We start from the raw sequence: 25,753 nt of genomic DNA on the forward strand, positions 1-25,753 counted from the left end.
CCCTTTACTCGGGAGCCTGCTCTGCACTGGCCCAGCTGTCTGTGTGCTCACTTCACCCGCTTCTACACTCAACAACACTGCCTTCACCATGTCTCCAGACTGAAGGAAAATAACCAGTTCTTTCTACTGTAGACCCAATTGGAGAGATTTATGTTCCAGCAAGCTAGAAGTCAATGTGACAGGGGCAGCAAACCGTGCTTCTCGGTTTCACTGCTGAGAACTCCTGTGTGTCCATCTACCAACAGCGAGTACTGGACTAACTGGTAAGCAGGCACCTCAAGTCCATTCTACTCTAAGTGACTCCAGTCAAGGCACAGCCACTTCCTCCTCAGACCCAGGGAAACTGTACCTGTGCATTTCTGGACTCTTCAGTAGAAGTGAACAGAAAACCTGGCTCACTGTTTCTTCATCACCTATATGCTATGTGGAGACTTTTGTGGCTGAAGCCAGTGACTTCCTAATGGCCAGTGTGGCAGAGGGAAAAACACACCAGGAGATCACAAGAATTACTTTTCAGCTCAGGCAGAACAGAAGGATTTCAAAGAGTCTCACTCTCACCCAGCTTTAGTTGGGAACCCTATGGTGTGAAAAGCTAATAATCTAGGCTCCAGCTCTTCCTTATGGAAAAGAATTAAACAAATGCCCTTACTTTCAATTACTTTATCATGTCTGCTGTTTGGGAGACTGTACTAAGCAAAATCCAACATATAATGAAGCCATAACTTTGTTTACTGTGATCCCAAACTTGATGTGATGCTTTAAACTAAATGCTTTCAGAAATTAAAATAAAAAAGGACCAGCTCCTATCTGATGAGCCTTGGGGAACCACTCATTCTTTTCTTCCTTTGCCCTGAATGGCCAGTGATGTAATAGCCACAGCAGACAGCTGTCTTCCTGGATAAAATCACCTTGTAAAGGAGAAATACAATTAGAGGGCGCAATGAAATATCATTTTAAACTGATTCTGCAGGCTGCCACGTTCCACTCAGGGCTTAATGGCCAGGTTCTTTATTACTGTTTTCTAGTCTATGTGACTGCTCCGTGATTCAGTATCTACAGAAGACACTGGGATTCTCAGTTCTCTGTGTCACATGTTGTCTGAGACAAATACATGACAGGGCAGCTGAGAGCAGGGCTGGGACCAGGGTCATTGAGGGCTGCAAGTGCCCGAGGTGTCCACAGCTGGGCACTAAAGGCTGCAGGTGTCTATGAGGTCGACGGGGCAGGATGTGACAGAGTTGTCACCATAACTCTGGTCATCTTTGCCATCCCTTGCTTGGCTTGTGTACTCCCCTAGACTTTGCCTAACACTACACTGCTGACAGTCACAGTCCTGCTTCTCCAGAGGTGGTGGTGGCTGTTGCTTTTGAGGACACAACATTTGCAGATACAGTATCCCCCATCATCCGTCTGCTCTTTTAGGTACCAGCACACAACTGCAGTCTGAAACATCAGATAAACCATTTAGCATCCCAGAACTTGCATTCCAAGAACCCGTATTCAACTCATGCTGCCAGCAGCCTGGACTTGCCAAAGAGAAGCTGGAAAGGGCTCCCTGTAAGTGAAAAAGCAAAGTTTCCAACTTGATTTTCAAAAATGAAAATAAAAAGATGCCGAGGTCCCTAAGATCTGTGGCCACAAAATCTGTCTGTGAAACTGGGAAGAAATCGCACTGCTCCCCTGCTGTGTGGAACACTTGGATTAGGCTTCATCACACGTGGGCTCTTATGGAAAATGTACTTGTACTCATGAGATGCAGTTCTCATGGTTTCTGTTGTCTGCAAACATGTTCCATAGATAAGGGGCATGAATGCTCACATAGATGCAGGCAAGAGTGCAGTGAGCCTGGCAGCCAGCAGCACCTTCCACAGCAAGGCGGTCTCCAGACCTCATTCCAACAGCAGCAGCAGCGCTGACCACAAAACCTGCAACAGGATGCTGGTGTATTTAAAGTACATGTGGTCCATCCATCACTGCCCAAGATTTTTGAGCACCTACTGCTGCGCATGCCTTGAGAGGAGTGCTTCATCTCTCCCTCTGTTTACAAGAAGCCCTTTCTGTACCAGGGTAGCCTGGCCGTCCACACACCTAACCTGCTGAGTGAAAAGGACGCGTGGGTGCACGGAAATGGGAGGCTGGAGTGGGGGTCAACGGTCCAGGTGAAGACTGGATGGGAATTGGGTTAGGGACATCAGGCACTCTGCCACAGGCAGTACCTCTGAGTGTAGGAGACCAGAACCCCCCTGGCTGAAACAGGGAGCAAAGTTCTGCCCTATGTCTCAAGTATTATAGTCCCGACAAGCTACAGATTTTGGTTCGTGGCTATTAGTTGAGAGAACCAGTTCTCTCAAGGGAAGAGAAGAGGCTTTTACAACATATATGCTAATGAATCGCCATGATATAGAGCATTTAAAACAAAATGTCCCTATATTTATTCTCCATGGACAGATTTTTGCATTAATATTTATGAGGGATTCCTCGTTTATTTCTCCCAGAGACTTTTCTCCTGACCAAAGAGAGGGGATAAAAGATAAGTAACATGAACCAATTATCTTTTAAACAGCTACAAAGGACTAGCTTATTCATCTGCAACCTGCCACTTGATTCATCTTCCTAATATACCACTTTCCACACACTGGGCCCTGCGTACCAGCCCCAGGGACCTGGTATTCCACAGTGTGCTAAGGCTGGCTTTTGGGCCCTGTCCTCTGTGAAAGGCTCCAAGCCAACCTCTACATCTGCTCCCCCATCCACCCCTTTCTGTCTGTCTAAAAGGTACTTGGTTCCTGGCCACTTCAACATCCAGTACTTACAAATAAAGCTCACTAGGAGTCCTGGGCACTGTGAACACATCTTGGGAAATTAGAAGATAGTAGTTAAAGTAGCTACCACATAAGCATGAGGACCCAAGTTCAATCCCTAGCACCTATATAAAAAGTTGGGCATGGTGCTGCATATTTATATAATCACACCACCGGGGAAAGACAGAGCTAACTGACCAGACACCTGAGGAGAATCGTGACGACCTCTGGTCCTTGCTTTAATAAAAAAATCCTGACTCAAAAAAAGCAAGGTGGACACTAGATGGCCAACTCCTAAGGAAAACTATGGGGGTGAGGGGTTGAACTCTGCTGTCCATAAGCAGGGCAAGGGGGCGGGGGGAGAGAAGCCAGCGAAGGCAGACATCAGCGCCAGACATACTGTGGAGCACCTGGGTAAGGTGCCGTGGAGAAGCCTGGGCTTGAAGCCTTACTGAGTGAGGAGTGAGGGAGCACTCCGTCTGCACAGGAACCACATCACACTCCCCCCCCACCCCCCTTAGAGACAGACTCGGACTCTTCCCTCCTCTACCTGCCAATAACATGAGGGAGGACACAAGCATAGCAGTGATTACGGGCTTGTCTCTCCTCAAATAGAGACTCTAAAGAGCAGCGAGGACGTAGAGCCAAGAGGAAATCTATTCCACACCCTCAGCCTCAAAATGCTTACCAAGATGATTTCAAAACCAGTGGGAAACAAGCAGGTGCAAACAGCAGCACAAATGGGGAGGGAAATGGTGTTTGGGCCGTTAGGCTTTTAGAAGCCAGCAAGCAAAGCTGGGTGGAGAAAGGCTCTGGCCTCATCCTAGCCCTGGGGAGGCTGGGTGTCTAGACTGGCCTCAAGAAGCTCTGGAGGCCAGATGTCAGCTACACAGGAGATTCCTTTCTGGGCCTGGGTTGAGGAGGCCCTTCAGCCACAGTAATAAACATAGCTGGCTGTATCAGTTACTACCAATATCCTCCCTTCTGCATGTAAACTGGCTAAGAGGAATAGGGTAGAAACTACCGTGTCCACAGAGAGGGCAGCAGTAGGCTGCAGGGTTTGAGACTCCTGGAAGAGGCAACTCTGGCTAGCTCAGCGCCACTCCTCACACTCACATCAAACAGAGGTGGGTACAGTGGGCTTTTCTTACATGGGTGCTGGAGACCTGAACTCAGTTCCTCAAGCTTGTGCAGCAGCACTTGGCCCTAGGGAGCCTCCCCAGTCCATGTGAACTGTTTCTGAGGGAGGCTAATGCTCCTATCCAGTCCTGGAGGAGAAAGGCAGAAGTCCCGAGTCAGAAGCACAGGCATGACGGGCTGAGCTAATAACTGAGCTCAGCGGCAACAGTTATTGGAAACTGATCTCCTCCTTATTAATATGGTCCCACAATGGAGAGAAAAGATTTCTCCATGTTCTAGAATGCAAACAATGTTTTAATCTTTAATTATATTCTCAATTTCAGCTCTTCTGGAGAACTGCAGTCACCTAGGCCTAGGATTATTTCTTTATTACACAGCCTCTCTGTGGTATTTAATGAATATTGTTACTTAATGCTCACCAATGGGGGAAAGAAGGACTTAGTGAATTTTCACCTAAGTTTTGAAGACTTTTCCCCAAACTCGGCAAACTTTCATCTGCACACTTCCCTCCTCTGTGGGACACCCGTACAGGCCAAACACTCACACTGCCCCAGCCCCAGGTCAGGCTGAGCCAGCTGCACGCTGAGAAAAGCCTCTCTGACAGAGGGACTGAGACAGCATCTACAGGCTATGGCTCAGCTCAGGTCAAACTGAACTCAGCTCCTATGAAAGGAGATGCAGAGCCCTATTCAGGTTCCTGTAACCACCAAGGCCAATGAATTTAATATAAATTAATCACCACATAACCACAGTCTGCCCTCAACAAAAGTGCCTCGGTAGTGTGAAGGAAAAAATAATAATAAAGTCCAAGACACCACCACCACCACCACAAAGATGCAAGCTCGACTTTTCCAGTAGAGCTATAAAATGCTGGATTCCATGCCTGCTGTGGGGAACAAAGATAGAAAACAAAACCAAACCTCCTCCTTAAGAAGGTCCTAAAACCAGACAGAAAGTCACAGGACAGTCTCACACACAAACACTGCCTTGCTGGGGATACATCATTGGCCCCAGAAATTCCCACCCTTTGCTCCCGTGATCTCTGGTGTTTTTACATTAAACAAAAGATAATGTGAGCCTTTTGAGAATAAAGCAACGTGGAACTGCAAGGGGATGATCCCGGGAGCCAGACACGTAGTGGTTGCAGGAAATGTGCCTCATTTGACTCAGCTCCCAGAGCAAAGCCAGTGGCACACAGAGGCAGGTTGTGTTCAAGAGCAGGATTGAGTATGGTACCATTATCCCCTGCCCTGAGCATCTTTCCAGCAACTGCACTGGTGACGCTATTACTCAGACACACACAGTGTGATGATGGCTCCCTTGAGGGTCTCAGATAATACTGAAAACACGCAACATATTGAGGAAGGGCCACCAGGAGGCCCAAAGGACATCAAAGAACACCATTTGGCAACAAAATGGGACGAGGCACTGATACACACAATGTGAATGAATCTCAAAAGCTACACGTTGAGGAAATGGGAAACAGTCACCACTTTCTGTACTCCACTTGTGTGATGCTCTAGAGACAGCATTGGAGGGACACCAGAGACTACGCAGGGGATGCAGAGACAAGACATGACCTGTGAGAAACGTGGCTGCTGGCGGGGAAGGGTGGTTCAGAGACAGGGTTCCTTCAGGAGATGGTTTTGAATAAGTGCACTTTGTGTACTGACAGGAGCAAGTTGAAGAAAGGAAACACTGTCGTAAGGCTGGAAAAGGAAGGCTGGTGGGGAAACAGTGCAGGGCGGGCAACAAGCAGAGACTGGCTTGTTACTCTTGAAGGAAGGTCCTAATGGAATGGCCTAGGATTCAGCAGGAGGCTTCTTTCCATGGAAGAAACACGGTAAGACGATGCTGCTGGCCCAGCCCGCAGGCGATAGTGGTAGTATTTTCAAAAAGAATCTTCAGGGTACTGGTTTCCCCTCAAAGCTAAATGAGGCAGAGGTATGCCGAGCTGGAGCAGAAAGGACTCTGGCCCCTGAAAGTCAGCACATCAGAGCTGTTGAGGATGCTTCCGTAGGATGGCAAAACCATTACACGATTATCATGTAGGTTTGAACACTTCAGAGACAACATCAGGCCACCATCTCTCATCAGCTACCTTCACAGTACACTAGCACAGGGAAGAGGAAAATACTCAATCTGATCCTTTATGGAAAGTTTTATTTGCAAAAATGATGGTGTATGTTAAAAAAAAAAAAAGAAATTTGAACAATATCCACCAAACCTTAAAAGGGGCTACCTTGGGACAGTGTGATCTATTTTGTTACCTTTGGTTTTTCTTTATATCTACATTACACATCTATTAATTATAGCTTTTTTTAGTTTTTAAAAAAATATTCATAACTCCAGTAGGCCACAGCTATGCTGTGTCCTATTCCTAGCCAGTACCAAACACAGTGACGAGCTGTGTAGGAGTCTAGATATAGATCCTGCCTACACGGCAATAGTTCTATGAAGGGATTTCAGGAGGCTGAGAGCCCCAGAGCTTAGAGATGTGAAAGAGAAGCAGTCGATCTTTACAGGAAATGGCTCCCGCGGATAGGAAATCATTCCCCTGTTGTATTCTTAGGATGCTGTAACCACTTCTCACTTTGAAACCAAGTATTTTGAGTGATCTATTATAAATGTATGATGACAGTTGTGAATACTCCTCTCTCTCTTTCCCTTTGGCATCTGAACAGTGTCTGTTGATTGCCTCAGTGCTTAAAATAGCTTCTAAGTGTCCTCATAATAGCATGTCACCTGTAAACAGGTTTCAAGCCAATGCAAATTAACAAATGGTGAACAGATGGACCAAGAACTGACTTTTGTCAGGAGAGAGTTAGCAACAAACACTTTTTGGCTTCGGTCTTATGGGACCATTAGAAAGTCTTTCACTTCTTGCCAAACATCTTGCCTCAGTAGACAATCCATGCAGGGAAAATGACAGATTACAAGGCCCATCAGGCTTCGGGGAGCCGCGTGCTGAGATACGCAGAGTCACCAAGTCAACACGATGCAACAACAGAGTAACACTCCGCAAGAAGCTTTCTGCTTCTCAAGTCGGCGGCGTCTTTTCAAAGACCACAGTGCATGTATATGCATGCGCTATGCAAAACAACTGGGGAGACGGTTGCTCGCTTGTGCTCATCTTGTCTGGCAGCTGCAGACTGAGAGAGCGTCCACAGAACATGGAGGCAGCTGTGGATGGGAGCTGGCTGCTGGAGAGTCCCAGTGACCTTCCCCAGTCCTTCTCTTTCCTCAAGTTTGTACCACCAGGTGAGTCCTTGTTTGACTTTAAGCAGGCCTCTCCTTCCCACTTTACTCCTATTATTCTTTTCCCAGCATTAATTATAACTGGAAATTATGGTGTTGGGGGCCATCTTGCTCATAATTGCAGCCTCGAGAACTGGAACTTGCCCGGCACACAGTAGGCACAAGGATCACTCTTGAGTAAATGCGAAACATGCACGTCCCATATGCAAAGGGTCCTTCAAATGGACAATATGAGAAACATGCACGTCCCATATGCAAAGGGTCCTTCGAGTGGACAATATAAAGATGCAGCTCATAGGAACAAAGGAGGGGGTAAAGAATGATGCCGCGGGGAACATCTGAAGCCCACACAGTGTCTCTGGCAGTGCGACCCCTCCAAGGAGTGTATACACTGGGAAGGAACCTACCAACAAGGCCTCTCAACAGGCAGCTTGCCAGTGAAAATGATGAACCAATTGAAGTAACAAATATTATACTGTGTAGAAAAAAAAGACATTCATGCTTCCTATTTTTTTTCCCTTGCCTTAGTGGAAAACAGGATTTTGGGTCCCCATGTACACACTGTGTTCGTGTATACACAAAGAGAGGGGGGGAGGGGAGGGGAGGGAGGGAGGGAGGAATAGTACAAATGACAGCATATGAAGACTGGCAAATTGTAGTTTTTTGTTCGTAGAGGTTTTTGCTTTTGTTTTACTTTGTTTTTTAGGCAGGATCTTACTATTTAGCCCAAGATAGCCTTAAACAGCTGGTTCAGCTTCCCACATGCTGGGACTCACAGACACATGCCACCATCCCAGGTTAAAATGAACTATTTGGAGAAGCAGGAACAACACTCAGCACAGCGTTAAAGTAAAGGCATCTTGGTACATACAGACTGGGGGCCTAAGGACTCTCCTAGGGTTTGGAATGGGGCTACAGGGATGTCCACAGAGAGGAAAAGCACCACGTGGTCTGCTTTGCCTCTCATCCCTGCTAGTGAGGGTACAAGAACACACGGGTTACTGGTGAAGGCAGTAGCCAGCCAGCTCTAATGTTACCCCAGCTTAAGCGTGTCCTCTACCTGTGCTTACCAGAATGTTCTCAGGCTAGCTCTACTACTGTTCTGCCAGTTTCAAGACTGGGTTGAGGAAATAGTAAGATATAAGGCATCTAAAACTCCCAGCTAGAAAGACACGTAAACTAGGAACTGTGTCACAGCTGCTCCAGAAAACCTTAGGCAAGTTATGCTTTCTAGTCCTGCCCTCGAGTCCTTTTAAAAAGGAAGATGCTATTTGGAAGGAAAACAAAACCTTCCTACCAACTCCAAAAGAACACAAAGCAATGTTCACCCAGGTGGAAACCCAGTCCTCCGCAAACCGTTCACTCACTGAGGTGGTAGAACCAGAGTGGTTGGCTGGGCCTTCGGTCTCCGCTTGGCAGACACGCCCATCTGATTTGCAGAGCGCTTCAAGGACTGTTGGTTCAAAAGGCCAGAAGCTAGACCTGCGTGGTACTGCAGCTGCAGAGACAAGAGGGAAAGAACATTCCGTAAGTGCAGGACAGCAGGCATTAAACAATCAATCTCAGGCCATGCTGTCACTGTTCACATTTTTAAGCTATTTCAGACACTGCTGTTAACATTCTGCTGCAAGGCATTCATTCCTAAGGTGATAATTAGATGAAGACAAAAAGCAGCAAAGTTGTTCATCATGGCAGTAATGCACCAATGAAAACTGAACACAACTGAAAATGGTTAAAATACCAAAGGGCTGCACAGCACCACTGCACTGCAAGTTGTGCTGTGAACCAAGAGACAATGCACTCTAAATACTAGCAGAACTGCAGAGATGCGGCCATGGAAAGTTACCCAAGTGTTTCATGGAGTAGTCTGAAAGTCTGTGTCATGTTGATAGTAAGATCTGGACAGTTTTCCCAGGGACAAAGTTAGTTCTAGGAACTCTTGCTTGTAATGAAAATTGTAAAACTGATCCTAGGCTGTGGTAAGCCAGGACCTCAAGCTGGCTGATCACACAGGCTCAAGATAGAAGGAAACTTTCTCTAGAGTCACTTTTCCCATTGGTAAAGGTGTCACTTTCAGGTTAAAAGACAGCTGGGGACTCAATCTGATAACAACCTATACAAACAGATGCCGGCACTGGAGGAAGTGGCAGAGACAGTAATTACCTTTCCACTCACACGCCACTGAACAGTGAAGGCAGAGAGGAAGCTGCATATATGGTGTGGGCTCAGGGCCAGAATCCTTTGCTTTATTCCTGACAAACTGCTAAGTTTGAGGTTACCTAAGAGATCATTTTACTCACTATAGTATTTTGACTTCTCTGGAAGAAAGAAATGGCACTGCCCAGTATTAACCCATACGACTTAATACAGAAACCACCTTCTAACTTGTTTGTATAAAGTGGGATGTACATATTTTAAGTGTACCATTTGATGGGTTTAGACCAGCAGTTTTCCACCTGGTGACCAAGTGACCCTTTTCAAAAGAGTTGCCTAAGACCATCAGAAAACATAGATATTTACATTACAATTCATAATAATAGCAAAATTACAGTTATGGAGTAGCAACGAAAATAATTTTATGGTTGGGGGTCACCACAACGTGAGGAACTGTGTTAAAGGGTTGCAGGAAAGATTGAGACTCACCGCTCTAGACAAAGGCATAAATAAATCTCCCCACTCAAGACACAAAAGATTTCCCAACACTGCAGAAAAGAACTTGGTACCCTAGTCAGACCCCCAAATTTGGCCATCCCAACATCTGGATTGAAAACAGTTTCCCAAGTCTCACACACTGCCAAATGAAGCACAGCTCTGTGACATGTGACAGTAACCTCCCTCTGCTTTTATAGTTTAGATCCTAAGAATTGCCATCAATCTCTCTACAATAAAATTAGCCTTGACAGGTATCCCAATCCTGAACAGACATAAACACTCAGATGTGCAAATGCTAAAGCTAAGAATCTAACAAACAATATGCTTCTTCGTCTCCTCCCAAATGAAGCAAGGCCTTTCAAATATATATTTAGAATTAACTAAACATACAAATAGTAACTCATTCTGAATCAATTTCTTCCCGATTGCTTTCCCAAGGCATGGATTTTCTTTGCTGAGTCAGCGGCATTACAGCTTGTGGTAATGAAATGGTGACCACCATATATAAAGGGCTAGACCAGGATGCAAAGGGCAATAATGCTCTGAAAAACAAATAGCCTCACCTAAGGCCAGTGGGTTGCACACAGAGAAAAAACAAAGACGATTGGAATGATCTCCTTGCAAGTGGCTATAAAAGAGAAGCTAGTGACCCAGGAAGGTGGAAATGGCTGTGTCTGGAGCATCCACACTGCTTCATAACAGACACTTGATTTACCTGGTGCGTCTGCTGGGAAGCCTATGGCCATCGCAGACAGGACAAAGACAGATGGCCTTTGTAATAAAACAGGAGCAATTCTCAGGGTGGAGAGGGGCATGGTTTGGCTTTAACAACTCATCTTAGGCCAATGAATTTTGCTCAGATTTGGATTTCTCCTACAGATTCCTTAAATGGGAAATCAATGGGAGTAAGGGACAACACAAGTTTGAAAGACAATGTTTCAAAATGTCAGCTGCTTGGGCTTCGATCTTCCCCATCAGAATTTGCAGTGAGAGCAATAAGCATGGGCCTTTCTGGAATGAAGGAGAGACAGCTTGGCAGGGCCCTTCCTGGCCAAAGGAATCCTCTCTGCCTTTGGCTCTCCATCTCCTTTGTCCATGCAAGCTCAGCTGATCCAACCCTGCTGACTCTTTTCAGGGCAGACTCAAGCTAACTACGCAGAGTGGCAAGGGGATTCTGCCCACCTGGATCCATCACTTGGATCACTGGCTCTACAAACAAAACCAAAACAGCAGAGCTGCACACTGACTGCTGTCTGTCTTGTGAAGGCTCCCGTCGTGGTAGCTCTCAGCGTGCAGGCAGCCCCACAAGCACATGTAGGTGGAAGGACTTTCCTTCTTCCAAAACAAAACCTGCCCTTGCAAGCTGACTCATAATGATTAAGTGACATTTGTTAATCATATATAAGATCCCAGTTTCCAGGAACATGGCTCCAACTGTCAAGATCTATAAGGGGCCATTAAATATTAACTGAACCACCTTTATAATGGGCAAAAAGGTCAAAGTTAATAAAACTGACAGGCAGCTCCTGTCCAACTGGATTTATACATTATTTAAGCACCAAACACTTCATCCCATGGAACACTGTTTAGATCTGAAAAGACTCTTGGAAAATGTCTACCCAGCCTATGGTTCTGAAGCAGAAGGGGCTTCAGAGCAATCCACATAGATTAGGAACATATTCTGCACAAAACACTGCCATAAATTTTCAGTTATAGGTTCTGTAATGTTTTCCATAAAAAATATATTTCAATAAACAAACTCCCTTCCAAACGTCTGTGACACGTTAACAGCTCCAGCTCAGAAAAGCCACTTGTCAAAGTTCTAATATGATGTCTCCATGCAGGGTCATTTCTCCACGAACAAGGAGGAGCACGAAAGAGGCAAGAAATGAAACAGACTGGCCTCATACCTTCCACAGCCCACAACTGTGGTGACACAGCTTACGCTACATGTGGGGTTTTCATGTACCACGGAGCTGCCAGCCCATAGACATGGCAGCTCAGTCTGTTCTCTGGGGTTGAGGGTACTCCAGCTACAACAACTGTGTGTTAATTTCAGCCTTCTACCTTCTATCAATGATCTATGATCATTCCATCAGATCTCAAACTAAAGCTGTCTAATCAATTATATCTGCTAATCACCTCTATAACTAGAAAAAGTCCAACAACTCACCATTACCTGAAGAAAGACCAATCAGAATTAAAGAAACCTTGATGACAACTAATTGTAAATTATGGTGAAACCCACTACCTGTGGGAAAAGCTCAGGAGGGGTCCATGAGACTGAGAGCCTGCACAAGTGTCCTCTGAAGAGATTGCTCCTGGGTTTTACTACCAGGAGAGTCTGTGACTGGACAACCCACGCCCTCTCGAGAACACACCCAGATCTCTGGAGGAGTTGGGAGGGTATCTGACTCCAGCATAAAAGTGGTGAAGCAAAAACCACCTCACCTAATATTACACATCAGGTGCAGAATGAGGAGACAGAAACACCCCCTCCCTAGAAACTACAACCCCATCAAAGTCCAACCTGAGTGCCAAAAGGTTTACTGGGCTTACAGAGCATAGATGAGGGGTTACTTACAGGAGCATATGTGACCCCCAAAGCAGCCACACCTCTGTAGACTCTTATCCCAGCAGGGATGATGACAGGCCTATAGCTGTGTCAGTGGAATCCCCCTTTTGGTTTACTCTTCCATGTTGTATCTGCTCCCTAGATCACAAGGCCATATGCAATGAGGGCAGAATTACATACAGTGGGCTGAGAAGAGCAAGAGGGAGCAGCCGGAATCCCAGCTGAGGACCCAATGACTCTCCCCACTCTCCTCCTGTGAGGCAGTGTCAACAGCCACTTGCAAGCAGTCACAGAAGCTCTGGTTAAATCGAAGGCTGTTACTCTCAGGGGACGGCACTCTTCCTCTGGGTAGTCTAGGCTTCACAGAACCTTCTTTAAGTGGGCTTGAGTATGCTCCGAATTACAAATAGTAGCACATACTAAAAGGATATTGTAACAAAAAAATGATTAAAGCAGGATTCAATGCCAAGTTTTGGGCCAATATTCAAGTTTTTAGAAAACTCAATGAGCCTGGACCCTTCAAGTTAGTTCTCTGTTTGCTTGAATCTTCCCTCCTGCTCTGATGGCTTCTGCCTTCTCAAAAATAAAGAAAATGCTTTGCAATGGACCAAGAATGAGAATGAAATACCTTGGTCTGCTCAAGTTCAAACCAATGCCCCTTGGATCCAAGGCCACAGCATTTCTCCATGTGCAACATCTTTCTACCCATGCCATATGGCCTGGAGCCCACATTAAGAGAATATGACATTCAAAAAAAAGACTGAAAACTTAAAAGCCAAATCAATCAAGCTTTCATTTTATTTCCTTCTCAAGGATTCACCCAATCCTTAAACAGAGAGACCATCTCTTGGGAGGCCTGCAGGGAGGATTCATTCATTTCACAAATAGTTTTACCTGTACATGTTTAAGAAGACCAGTAAACATATCAGCACTGTCAGCAATCAAACCCTGCAGAATGAGCTAGGACTAAGCTTTAACAGTATAGCTAGTGTAGACAAGAGATCCTGAGGGACGGACATAGAGATGGGATGGCCAGAGTCCCTTCTACGTGTCACTCTGGCCCTCCTCCAAGCACACAACTGTTACTATCCTGGGATTTAGACTCAGGAAAGGCAACCTTGCGTCATTTCTTGGTTCAAGAACACAGTTCTCAGGAAACTCTTACTGAAGACTTTGAGACCCGATGAGAAAGCAAGAGTCCCTGCCATAATTCACAGACATCACTGGCCCGAAGGTGCATCAATGAATGAATGAATGGATGAATGAATGAATGAACAAACGAACGAACCTCCCCAAGGTAGCCAGCCACGAGCACAGCAAAACCCAGGGCCAAAATCTAAGCACACACCCACAGCTAAACACTGAACTGAACTCCTGGAATCCAGTGACAGAAAGGGAGAACTGATGAGCAAAGGAGTTAAGACTGGGCTGGTTTAATCCACAAAAACAGTTGACCTGAACAAGGGGGAGCTCTTGAACCCCACACTAATGGCTGTGTGGAAAGCATGGGACTGACCCAGACCCTCTGAATGTGGGTGTCAGTGAGGAGGCCTAGGTAATCTATGGGGCCTTGGGTAGTATTTATCCCTGGCGTACAAACAGACTTTGAGTGCGCATCCCACAATGAGAGTTGCTCTCTCAGCCTTGTGGGAGGGCCTAGGTCCTGCCCTGGATGACATGACAGACTCTGGAGATCCACCATGGAGGGTCTCACCCTCCTTGGGGATCGGAGTGGAGATTGGATGGTGGACTGGGGGGCCTGGTGAGGAGGGCGGGGGAGGAGGGGAGGGAGAGGGAGCTGGGATTGACATGTGAAACAAGTTTGTTTCTAACTTAAATTAAAAAAAAATCTAAGCACATACTTTATAGACTCACCGTACACCTTAGTTAACTGCCATGTCACACAGCTGGGACACGTGCCTGCAACATGGGTGAACGGAGCTAATTTGAGATTTTTCAGACAGTCCTATTTCCCCAAACCATTAAATACCAAGTGGAACTGAAAGCCAGGAATACTTCATCACAGCTTTGAGTTGCAAAGACCTTTGGCCCTCATTACTGCAGCAGCTTAGCTTCCTGCTAATGAGACAGCGCAGCATCACTGTGAAGCTCACTCCTCCTGAGCCCAACTCTAGGCAGAGAGCAGGGAAGCTTGCCTGGCATTGTGTGCAGCCAAAGAAAACAACCACAGAAAAATACCATAAATCTAATTGTTCTGCTTGGGTTTCAATCTAAATATCAGACAATGGCATTAGCTCAGTCGCCCTTTTATCTCATAGCACTCCTTTCAAACAGCCATGGTTTTTAAGCCATTGAGTTGAGCTTTTATAGGTAAATAATCTTTTTACTTGGTCAAAACAGCATCAATAAACCATAAGAAGGAGGCCTCCAATTTACTTGCCTATTTGTTCTCCATTGGGCAGCTGGGACTCAGACCCTCCAATTACTCTGAAAGCAAGCCCTGAAGCAGGCAGTGCTTCCTGCTCAACTGTGGCATTGTGTGTGCCGTGCTAACTGCCATTTGGGTTTCTCTCTGATGTATTAATGCATGGACCTGCTCTACTAGTGCTTCCTGGAGTTCACGCCTTTATTAATAGTCCATCCTCCCCACCTGCTCCTATTTACACCACAGCTGTATGCACGCAATCACACTTCAAAATGCCAATCAGCAAGGGGAGAAGTCACTCATGAAGTTGAACATTGAGGAACAAAACAAACTGAACACAGCTAAAACTGAAGGTAGAGCTATCATGGGATAGCGCTTGTACAGGAAGGCAGGCAGGCAGGCAAAAAGAGGAAAATAAGCAGACCTCTAAAATGGATAAGGGAAGGTAGGACAGGGTGTCTCCCTGAGTGTCACACCAGGCTTTTATTCCAGGTGCCACCCAGGGGTCACAAAGTGCTGCACAGGGAATGGGCTGATGTTTCTGTACCTCTATGCTGCTCAAGGCCCTACTTCAGTACTTGGAAGTAATGGCATTTGATGAAGAATGACATTAGATGAGGTCACCAAAGTGAAACCCTGTGAAAGGACTATTGCTTGGACAAGAATACATCAAGAAGGAAGCCAATAACACACATAGGAGATCGTCCTCACTCGACTCCCAATCTGTGGGGACCTTGATCTTGGACTCTTTCAGCCTCTAAAACTGTAAGAAACGTTTGTTGTCTAGGCCATTCACTGTATTATAGTTCATGACAGCAGCCTGAACTACAATGACACATCGCCATTTAAAATGCAACCAAGAAATATAAATAGTACCAAAACAATATTGACAGTGCAGTATTGAGAATATTACACAAGTGACTGAAGGGCATAACAGAAGTGAGATGGTACTCTCCAAAAAGCAGCATGCTGGGCCCGTGTGTCCGAGACCCTCTTGGAGAGAGAGGCAGCATGGTAGGCCTGTGTGCCCATGGTCCTCTTGGAAGGGCAGCATGATGGGCCTGTGTGTCGATGGTCCTCTTGGAGCAGGAAGTCCATTAAGCTTTTATCAGTAGCTATGTTTATACTCCCTGAGAATAGCTCCCTGTTTACATCTGACACTTCTGTACCCAATAAAGGACAATGCTCACTTCCCCTTTCTTTTTACTGACCAATGATAGAAGCAGATGGGAAGAATGAAGCACCTAGAATTACTTCTATGCTGGCAGAAATGCAAAGTACTGGTTTTTGATCAACAGTCTACAAAGCAAGGCTAGAATTAAGCCCAGGGAGCCTTCAACGGGAAATGCTATGATATTACAAAGGTTTCTCTGGCTGACAACCTGGCTTGGCAGGTAAAGGTGCCTTCCACCAAACCTGACGACCTGAGTTGATCCCTGAAGCTCACTGGTGAAAGGAAAGAAGTGACTTCTGCAACTTGTCCTCTGGCCTTCACACGCACACACATGCACACACATGCAAATAAATGCAATAATAAAATCAATATTCCTTTATGAAAAACCAATCTGAGTCTGGCTTTCTACTGCAAAAATTCAATGCCTGTGAATTTAAGTCCACTTGTGATGGAACCGTTTCAGTGCTCTCCACGTCTCCGGTTACAGCTAGTTGGAGGGCTGGGTCAGCCTTGACGGGCAGTCTAGTGCGAGCTGACAGATGGAACTTCAATTGAGAAATGAGTACAATAGTAACCCAGGCACTTCTGTATCCCAGTTGCAGACACTAAGCCTCAGCGCTGGCTATCTGACAAGTTCTACAAACTAGGAAACATGAGCTCTAAAAGATTATCAATCTAATGAAAATAAGAATGTAATTAGACCATTATAAAATTTTTCCTTTCACAGGTAGTCAAAGAAGGGATGGCTCCTTGGGAGAGAAAAATGAGTCTTACATGGCTGCTGCTAAGTTTAGACTTCACTGAGGAAATAATCAAACTCTTCTTGCTTCCCAGTTGTGAAACGCTTGCTTCTGAGGTAAGCGCCAATTCAATGCTGTGACTCGCCATCCCCCTGCTCTCTCTCTCTTTCCCCCACTAACCAGTAGTCCACTGGAAAGGCAAATGGCTGCCAGCCAGGGGGCCTGATGCACCTTTTCCCAGCCTTTGCTTACCAGATGAAGAATATGGGGAGAGGGCAGGGCAGTGAAAACACACATGAGCTGGGGTGCAGCACAGTGGTACAGCATTGCTTACCATGTATAATGCCCTGACTCAGCCGCAGCATATGGGGGCATGAGGTATAGGTGGAAAAGGAGAGAGCCACATAGCCAGACTCTCAAAGACCTATGTCAGAAGATGCAGTAAGCACGAGTGGAAGGAGAGCTGGACGACTCCTTAGTTTGGAGACCTGCAAGACCTCCAAAAGCACCTTTTTATTGGTTCTTCTGATAGCTGCATCATCTCTTCAAGGTAAAAGCATCATGAGGATGGTGGCTGAGATTATGAGACGGCATTGGTCCAGGGTCTGTCATGCAACGGCAAAGGCAGAGCTTAACCGTGTAGCCCAATGGGCAGGAGACAGAGCCCTACAGTCAGATCCTGAGTTTCTCCTTCTTCAGAGGCTGTATTTATCATCCACTGTGAACAGCAATGTTCATCTAGAGGGACCAAGAGTTGTCTTCATGTTGACTGAACCACTCCCTGCGTAGACTGCACAGTTTCTTACTTCACAGTTCTGTGGAAAGTGGCAGTGCAGAGGGAGAAGGCCAAGAACATCTAAGGATGGAGTGATGCAATGTGGACAGTCTCAAGGCCCCCCGCAGAGAGGATGGAGTGACGCAATGTGGACAGTCTCAAGGCCCCCACAGAGAGGATGGAGTGACGCAATGTGGACAGTCTCAAGCCCCGCGCTCTGCAAACAGAGCTGCTCTCCATGTCTGCACAGGGGTTCACTCTTAGGCTCAAGCACAGAGCCCATCACTCTGGAGGGGGAGGGAGGAAGGGAAGGAGGGAGGGAGGGAGAGAGAGAGACAGAGAGAGAGAGAGAGAGAGAGAGACAGAGAGAGAGACACAGAGAGACACAGAGAGAGAGGAGAGACAGAGAGACACAGAGACACAGAGAGACAGAGAGAGAGAGACACAGAGACACACAGAGACACAGAGACACAGAGAGAGAGAGAGAGAGAGAGAGAGAGAGAGAGAGAGAGAGCGCAGAGACACAGAGACACAGAGAGACAGAGAGAGAGAGAGCAGAGACACAGAGACACAGAGAGACAGAGAGAGAGAGACACAGAGAGACACAGAGAGACACAGAGAGAGAGAGAGAGAGACACACACAGAGACACAGAGACACAGAGAGAGAGAGAGAGAGAGAGAGAGAGAGAGAGAGCACGCAGAGACACAGAGACACAGAGAGAAAGAGAGAGAGAGAGAGAGCGCAGAGACACAGAGACACAGAGAGACAGAGAGAGAGAGAGACACAGAGACACAGAGAGAGAGAGAGAGAGAAAGAGAGAGAGCGCAGAGACACAGAGAGACACAGAGAGAGAGAAAGAGAGAGAGAGAGACAGAGAGACAGAGAGACACACAGAGACACACAGAGAGAGAGAGAGAGAGAGAGAGAGAGAGAGAGAGAGAGAGAGAGAGAGAGAGAGAGAGCGCAGAGCTGTCCAAGGGTTGCAGAAAGGTCTGTATCAGAAATGCCTCATCCCGCTAGCGAGCTGATCACTTTTTAATTGAGTGCTGTCACCCTAAGTACAGCAGAGAAGAAACCAGGAGAATGGAAGAAAGGAAAAGATGTGCCTGCTAGCTGCACCAAAAAAGAAACACAACTTAGGATTCTCCTCACACTGAGGAGGAAGACAGTCTGGCGGGCAGAGACGCCTCCTGGCCCATCTTGGGTGATGCTCTCACTAACAAGAAAGATGACTATGTGGGGCCTCAGACACCCTGGAGCAAACTAAGTGAAAGGCCACCTGAGGATCAGTTGGGAAGCGCCTTCTAATAGACTGTCAGACTGTTCTTTTTAATCTGCACTCAACACACATGCCTGCTATGTTAGCTCAGCACAGATACATTAAGCCATCAAGCTAAGAGCACAAAGATCTCAATCGGGCAAGACCAGAGTCTCCTTCCAGCCCCTCACCCCCCACAGGACCCCTTTCTTTCTTTCTGGGACTGTTGAAGGGTTTTCTCAGCTTTGGTTTTAGTCTGGCTTAGTGTTACCAATTGAGCTCAGGACCCTGTGAATGCTAGGCAAGTCAGTACTGCAGCACTGGGTGGTGGACCAGGAGCATGGCTGTCTACACAGAAAGAACGAGAAGAGGCAGACAGCTGTCAGCCGAGGTGCTAGAACCTTCCCACACAAAATACAGGGCTGTGATTTTCCCCCACCCTTGGAAGCAAAAATAGTCAACCAGTAGGGATGTTTTTTGGTTCAAAACAAGTAACAGATCAGAGTGAATGTCCTATTGACCAGACAGGGAACAATGTTAGAGTCTCATACATGGGCGTGGAGTCATCTGTCCAGATACATGCCAGAGGCCTTCTACAGCCTGTGCCTTGTGACCACAGGTACATCAGTCCACTCCTCAAAGCCTCTTCTCTTGTTGGGGTAGTGCTGCTTCTCAATGCTACTCGGCTATTCTAGAGGAAACCTGGGCCTCATCCTCGGGTCCTCAGAGTTGGTGAGTGGTAATCACACACAGTGGGCCAAGAAAGGGGGCTGGCATTGAGCATATATCTGAAATACGTTAGCCATGGTTGCTATTGATGGGCTGAGGTTGCTGGCCCACTACCAACAGGACTTCCAGAACGAGCCGATGACTGGAAGGCTTGCTTCAGACAAAAGAGGCACAGATAAGTTCTGGGCCTTGGGGAAGCCAAGTACACAGAAAAGCTAGGCTGGGACCAAGGCCAGTCTCTGATGCAAGGGCCGCTTTCTCTCTAACCCTTTTCTTCCCCCTCCCTCCTTGTTTTCCCTTTTCCTTCCCTTCCCATCCCCTTATTCCGCTCTCCCCTCCATCTTCCTCCAACCCTCCCTCTCTACTAGAGAGGACTTAATGCATGCTAGTCAGGACTTGAGATGTGGTAGGCAGGCACAATACCACCGGGCCACACCCCCAGCCCAAGAAGAGCAGCTTGGATGACCGTCTGCTTCCTCTGAAGATGTGGTGCAGCATATTCAAACCAGCAGAGCTCAGTATGGAAAGGAGCCGTCCTTGGGCCAGGGCCGAGAAGATAAGGACAAGCAGCTGGGGCGGCGCCACTAGTGCCCTTTCACTCTCAATGGCCACATGGATAGGCTGCCATTCCCACGGGCAGACAACCTACCTTGTCCTTTACAAACATCTCTTCCATTACTATTATGCATTACAGCATGGAGAATTCCAACCATGTCCCACTGGGTCTGCACAGGGGCCCATGTCAATGTTCAATAACAACATGCTGAGACAGGCTGGTGTGACAGATGCAGAACACAGGTAGATGTGTCTAAAAATCAAAAGTAACATCTTTGCTTTTGGGTCAAGATCTGCCTCTAGTGCAAGCCCCTGAAAGCAGACATTCCCCTAGTCTAGAACAGTGGCTAGCCTGTGGTAAAAACGCTAACATTAGCGGGCACACAGATTTGTTATTCAGACTTCAGCACCCTGGGAAGACTCCTGAGAAAGCAAGGACAGGGAGGAAGGGCTGACTTCTGCCCACAGTGAACCACCTCCACACAGCGGACTGAGGCAGAGTGCGGAGCTGGCGGGAGCATGTGGAGGAGACCCATTCCTTCAAGGCAGCAAGGAAGCAAAGTACGAGAGGGAAGAGTCAGGGGACAAGAACATCATTCTTAGGAATGTCCCCAGTGACCCAGCTCCTCTAACTAGGCCACACCTGCTGCCCCTCCCCACCCCAGCAATGCCATCACACTCTGAATCCACCACAGGAGTAATCCACTGATTAATGCAATCCCCTGGCAACCAAGCCCAAAAACATGAGCCTTTGGGGGCATTTCATATCTGGAGGATAACAAGGGCTCACTATGAATTAGGGGCTCATCTAATCTGGTTAACTCAGGCGATCTGCATAATGACCTCCATTTCGATGATGGGGAAACTGAGGCATAGGCAATGAAAGGGTGAAGCCTGGAATCTGGACAGCCTGGCTCCAGGGCACCTCTCCTAGCACCACTACACGCACCCTGCCATCAAGAACTCCGTATGCCCTCTCCAGGTATTTATAAAGAACTGAGTGATGGAGAAAGCCAGAGCAGGTGTGAAATAAACTTCAGACTGCTGAGAACCACCTTGGGATGTGAGTGAGGGCCTCATGAAGGTGGGGATGGGAGGGGCTGGATGTAACAACCCTTAGTTAGGTAGTTCAGGTTATAAGGAGCAGCCACTCTCAGGCTGCCCAGCTCTAAGGGCAACAGAGGGAAACAGAGACAGCAGGAGAAGCATCTACAGCCAGGCGCCTTGGAAGATGGAACCAGGCTTACCACAGCCTAGCAAACTGTCCCTGCTGGCCCCACAGTCCCAATCCATTGGCTGCTTTTCTAGCTCTGGAACAGCCAACCGCCTTGGACTTGCGTTCGCTCTTCCAGTGCCCTCCCTGCTGCTGCTGAGGGAGTGTTCGAGCTAGTATACACACCTTTCACCCACGCACTGCCTTCTGCTGTCTCACACCCAGAACAGAGGACAGGACAAGAAGCTGCCAGCACTGAGCAAGGATTCCTTCTCACAATATGAAAATGCATGAGAGTCCTCAAAGTCAAAAGCTTTCTCATCAATGTAGGCGCGCAGAACTCGTGTAGCAGCAAAGCCTGCCATGAACCGCTGTGAGTCTATTTAAATCTTAATCTATCTCACTTACTGTGAAGAGGCAGACATTTCTACAGCACAATATCTGATTACAAGGTATTATCCTGGATCCCGCTGGAGAAATTAGTGTAATGTGTGGTATATCAACACGCTACCTTTCTGTAAGATAAAATTCTAAGATCCAAACACATTCAAGACTCCCAAGTCTTAGAGAAGGAGCTAAAACTAGTGTCATGCTGTGGCGAGTGAGTGTGCTACACATGGTACCCCTGCCAACCTGCTTCATTGGTATCAAGACCATCCCTGGGGTGCTGGCCTCCAATGCAGATTCCAGGGTCCCACCTCAAGTCTGCTGGATGAGACTTTCTATGAGATGCCCAGGAATTCACAGCATCAACACCCATGAGCTCACATGGCTCTCCGGCACACTAAGGCCTGAGAGCCATCATATTTATGGAAATATTTATGGACTCACTGATTGGTTCAGCATCTACCTGGAAGCCATCAAAAATATGCAACTGAGCTGAGGAGATGCTCAGCCCGTAAAGGAGCTTGCTGTCAAGTCTGAAGACTAGAATGTGATCATTGGAACCCACACGGTGGAAGGAGAGAACTGACTCCCATAAGTTGTCCTCTGACCCCCAGCACTATACCAGGGTGTGCGTGCACATACACACATCCAAATGACAAATGCAGGAAAAGTTTAAAGTGCGACAGAGTTTCCCTTGGACAAATCTCAATGACCTCTCTTGAGCTGCAGCTCCTCCTGACTCACCTCAAGGATCCAGGTGTACAGATTCAGATGTGACCTGCTTCCAGCATGAAGAGGCATCTACCCTTCCAGTCAGTATCCCTGTTTCCATGCTGCCATTGAGGACAAGCAGAGACAGCTTTGGGAATTCTGACTCCCTTCCTACCCAGGGCTCAGCTACATGTGACTAAGAAAATACAGATGTGCCTTGCAGAAGTCTTCAAATAGTTAAATTTTCAATCTGTATAAAAAAGAAAATCCATCAGACGTGATTGATAAGTGTACTTTTTAAAACTAAAGGTAAAAAAAAGTGAAGATTGGCAACATTTTCCCCCATATAATTTGCTTTCTTTGCCTTTTTCCACAGCACTGCACATAAATCAAAGAAATGTTAAAGAGGCCCATATATCACCAACTGGCATTTCAAAACTATTTACAAAGTCTTTAACAGACACAGGACAGAGCACAGAAAACCAGGACCAGGGAGGCTGAAATTCAGGGAGAAAATTAACTCAAACACTGACAGAGTTAATTAAGTTTACAAATAATTCTCCAACGAGCAAATTATGATATTTAATAAGTCCTGCCTTGGTACAGCAGGGTTACAAAATGCAGAGGGGGTGGGGAGACAGACAAGCCGACAAGAGTTTTCCAAACAAGAATAATGTATATTTGAGCAAGCTGCCTTTCAATGATTAAGCACAGAAATCCGGGAACAAGGCAGGGGAAATGATGTTTTAATAAGGTCTCAGATAGGCTTGTGAGCTGCATTTTACATTCCCTTGCAACAGGGGTAGAGACACAGCAAGAGCAAGGTGCAAACAGGCCAATGCCCATGAGCTGGCTAAGGCAGGGAAAGGAGAGGGCAAAGGTGGGCTGCCATGGCCATATTCCACACAGACATTATATCATTTCCCAAAGGCAGGTGACAGATCAAATCGGTGGTTTGTGTTCTGGTTTCCAAAGACAGGGAGAGGTATGCAAAGGAATTTATCTTCCAACTTATTGGAAACAGCACAAATGACTTGGGAGATGGTGTCAGGTGGATACTGCACAAAGTATAAGAGTCACATCGTCCCTAGCCCCACACAGGAGAGTGGCTCTCATATTAATAGAAGTCTGCTGTCTTTATAAAGCTTAGCTTCCAGAACTGCCATTACCCACCATGTGCCTCTGCCCTCAACTACTACAGCCCAAGAAAAGTGAACTGCTGACGGCCAAGGCAGCAAAACAGGCTGCTCTGAGATATGGCTTGCCCTTGGGGAAAGGCAGAAAAGAAGGCCTTCCTCCTCTGGGTCACCCTCAAGCTCTCCTTCCTGCTATAACAAGGAACTAGGATCATTTGCATTGTCTCAGCTAGGGGACACAAAGATAATTACTATTCTACTTCATTCAAATCAGCAAGTGAAATGCCCAGGGACCCTTCACCGACATGGAAGCATGCTCTTTATAACACGAAGTCAGGATGACAAGCATGTGTACAACACAAAGCACAATGTCTCAAAGGGAGCCAGGGGCCTCTGGGCTGAACTTGGTGGATAAACAACATGTTCAACTGTCAACCGCGCTCCTTCCCTCCCCCAACTTGCTGAAAAGATGGTGAATGAATAAACACAAAGTGTCGATTCAAAGGGGGCGGATCTGCCATAACAGACAGCTGAGTTAGTCTGCTTTCCCTCTCTATAACAAAATACCCGGGAGGAATCAACATAATGGTTTATTTGGGATGGTGGTTTCATGACCCACCAGTGGCTGCCTCCATTGCTGACGGTGCGAGGTGAGACACAATAACACGGTAGTGGGAGTGAATGGAAGAGGAGGCAGTTCCCTCATGGCGTCCAAAGAGCTAGAAAGAATCAACAAGAGGTTTCCCGATACCTATGTTCATACTCAGACTAGCAGACAGCTCAGCCTTGGTCACAGAGATGCTTTGCAGTGGGTGATGGTAATAACCTGTCAGAATGCTGAGAAGAAGTGACAGTTGAGTGCTCAGTCCTAAACAGGATGCCTACATCATACCCCTTGATGGCCCGGGACACAGTGCACAAGAGGGGAGAGACATGACACTCACAGCTACAATCACACACACACACACACACACACACAAAGGGGATTGGCTGGGAAGAAGGGGATCATCAGGAGTGAGAGGGCAATGAATGAATACAATCATAATGCATTGTATACAAGCATGAAAATTGTCAAAAATAAAGAGGAGGGATAGAAAGGGCCAGAGACAAGACAAGCCTCCAAGGGCATACAGCAAGGACCAAGTCTCTTCATCTGGGCCCCACATCCTGTTTCTATCACCTCTCAATAGCCCATTAAATCATAAATGTATCAATAGATTAATCTGTCAATGAGGTCCAAACCTTCATGATCCGTTCATTTCCTAAAAGACCCACCTCTGTACATGGCTGCACTGGGGACCAAGCCTTCAACACATGAGCCCTCAGAGGGCAGTCCAGCGGAAAGGAAGCAGATGCATAGCCAACACTTGGCAGAGAGAAACTCCCTGCAACCGTGCACCTTGGGGTAAATTGGTAGAGGGTGGAAGAAGTGAGGTAGCAAGCTGAACGGCAGGCACACAGAATCTCTACTCACCGAGGGGAGAAAGGGCTCTGTCTGGAAGGCGGGTTTAGGGGAGGGACAGAACAGGTGGTTGCTTAACTCTCTACTGAATACCCAAATCCATACTCCCAGACACTAATCTGGAGAGACCAATCCAGAGGGTTTAGGGATTCGTGGACAGCTGGAAAGAGGAGCACAGTGAGACACACCTCCTACCTTCCCAAAGAAACAGCAATCACAGCACACTACATGGCTCAGCCACCAACAGCACTCCATGTAACATGTAAACTGACGCCCATCAAAACCAAGCCATGAGGGAATGTGTTGTGTGGAGTCAAACCCTCATCTTCCACAGTGGAGCCTATGGAACATCTGAGGTAGTCTAGGCAAATTACTCAGAAGCACAGGCAAAAACCAAAAGAAAAGAGGTTTAAAAAACTAAGAGTTTCCTCTGAAAAGTAACATGGGAGAGTTGGGCAAAGGACCTGTGTTTCTGTGAAAAGCCTTGGAATACGATTTGCCTTTTAAATTATGTGTACAATTGTATTTGATGAAAACAAAAATTATATTGGGGGGAGGGAACCCAGAGCAGCAAAGTGGATCCTGAACATGCATGCCCCCCCAATTACAAAATGAGCTCCATCACCTGGGGACTATTAGTTTACTATAGTAACACTTAATCTTATTTCAGGCTTTACTGCCTCAGTTTGAAGGTTTTTTTCAATAGCAGATGCCTTCCCTCCCACACATCAATTAATTTGCAAATTCCCTCCGGTTGAGAGCTAATGAGGCACTGAGAGCCTTCTCTCGCATGAGGGAGA

General features: G+C 46.8%; 1 protein-coding gene across 4 annotated transcripts in view; it reads right to left on the reverse strand.

Annotated features, from left to right (window-relative positions):
• The window catches only part of Med27 (mediator complex subunit 27), a 173,251-nt gene that overhangs the window by 97,113 nt on the left and 50,385 nt on the right, over positions 1-25,753 (reverse strand). For 2 of the 4 annotated variants that reach the window (XM_040745110.1, XM_040745112.1), the window contains one exon: positions 8,567-8,697. In XM_040745110.1, coding sequence (XP_040601044.1) covers positions 8,567-8,697 — 131 coding nt within the window. Of the gene's footprint in view, positions 1-8,566; positions 8,698-22,388; positions 22,561-24,242; positions 24,262-25,753 lie in introns of those variants that run through there. The other 2 variants (XM_040745113.1, XM_040745111.1) reach the window with 2 other exon arrangements.

This window comes from Mesocricetus auratus, unplaced genomic scaffold, assembly GCF_017639785.1.
Source record: "Mesocricetus auratus isolate SY011 unplaced genomic scaffold, BCM_Maur_2.0 Super-Scaffold_100004, whole genome shotgun sequence".
NCBI lineage: Eukaryota > Metazoa > Chordata > Mammalia > Rodentia > Cricetidae > Mesocricetus > Mesocricetus auratus.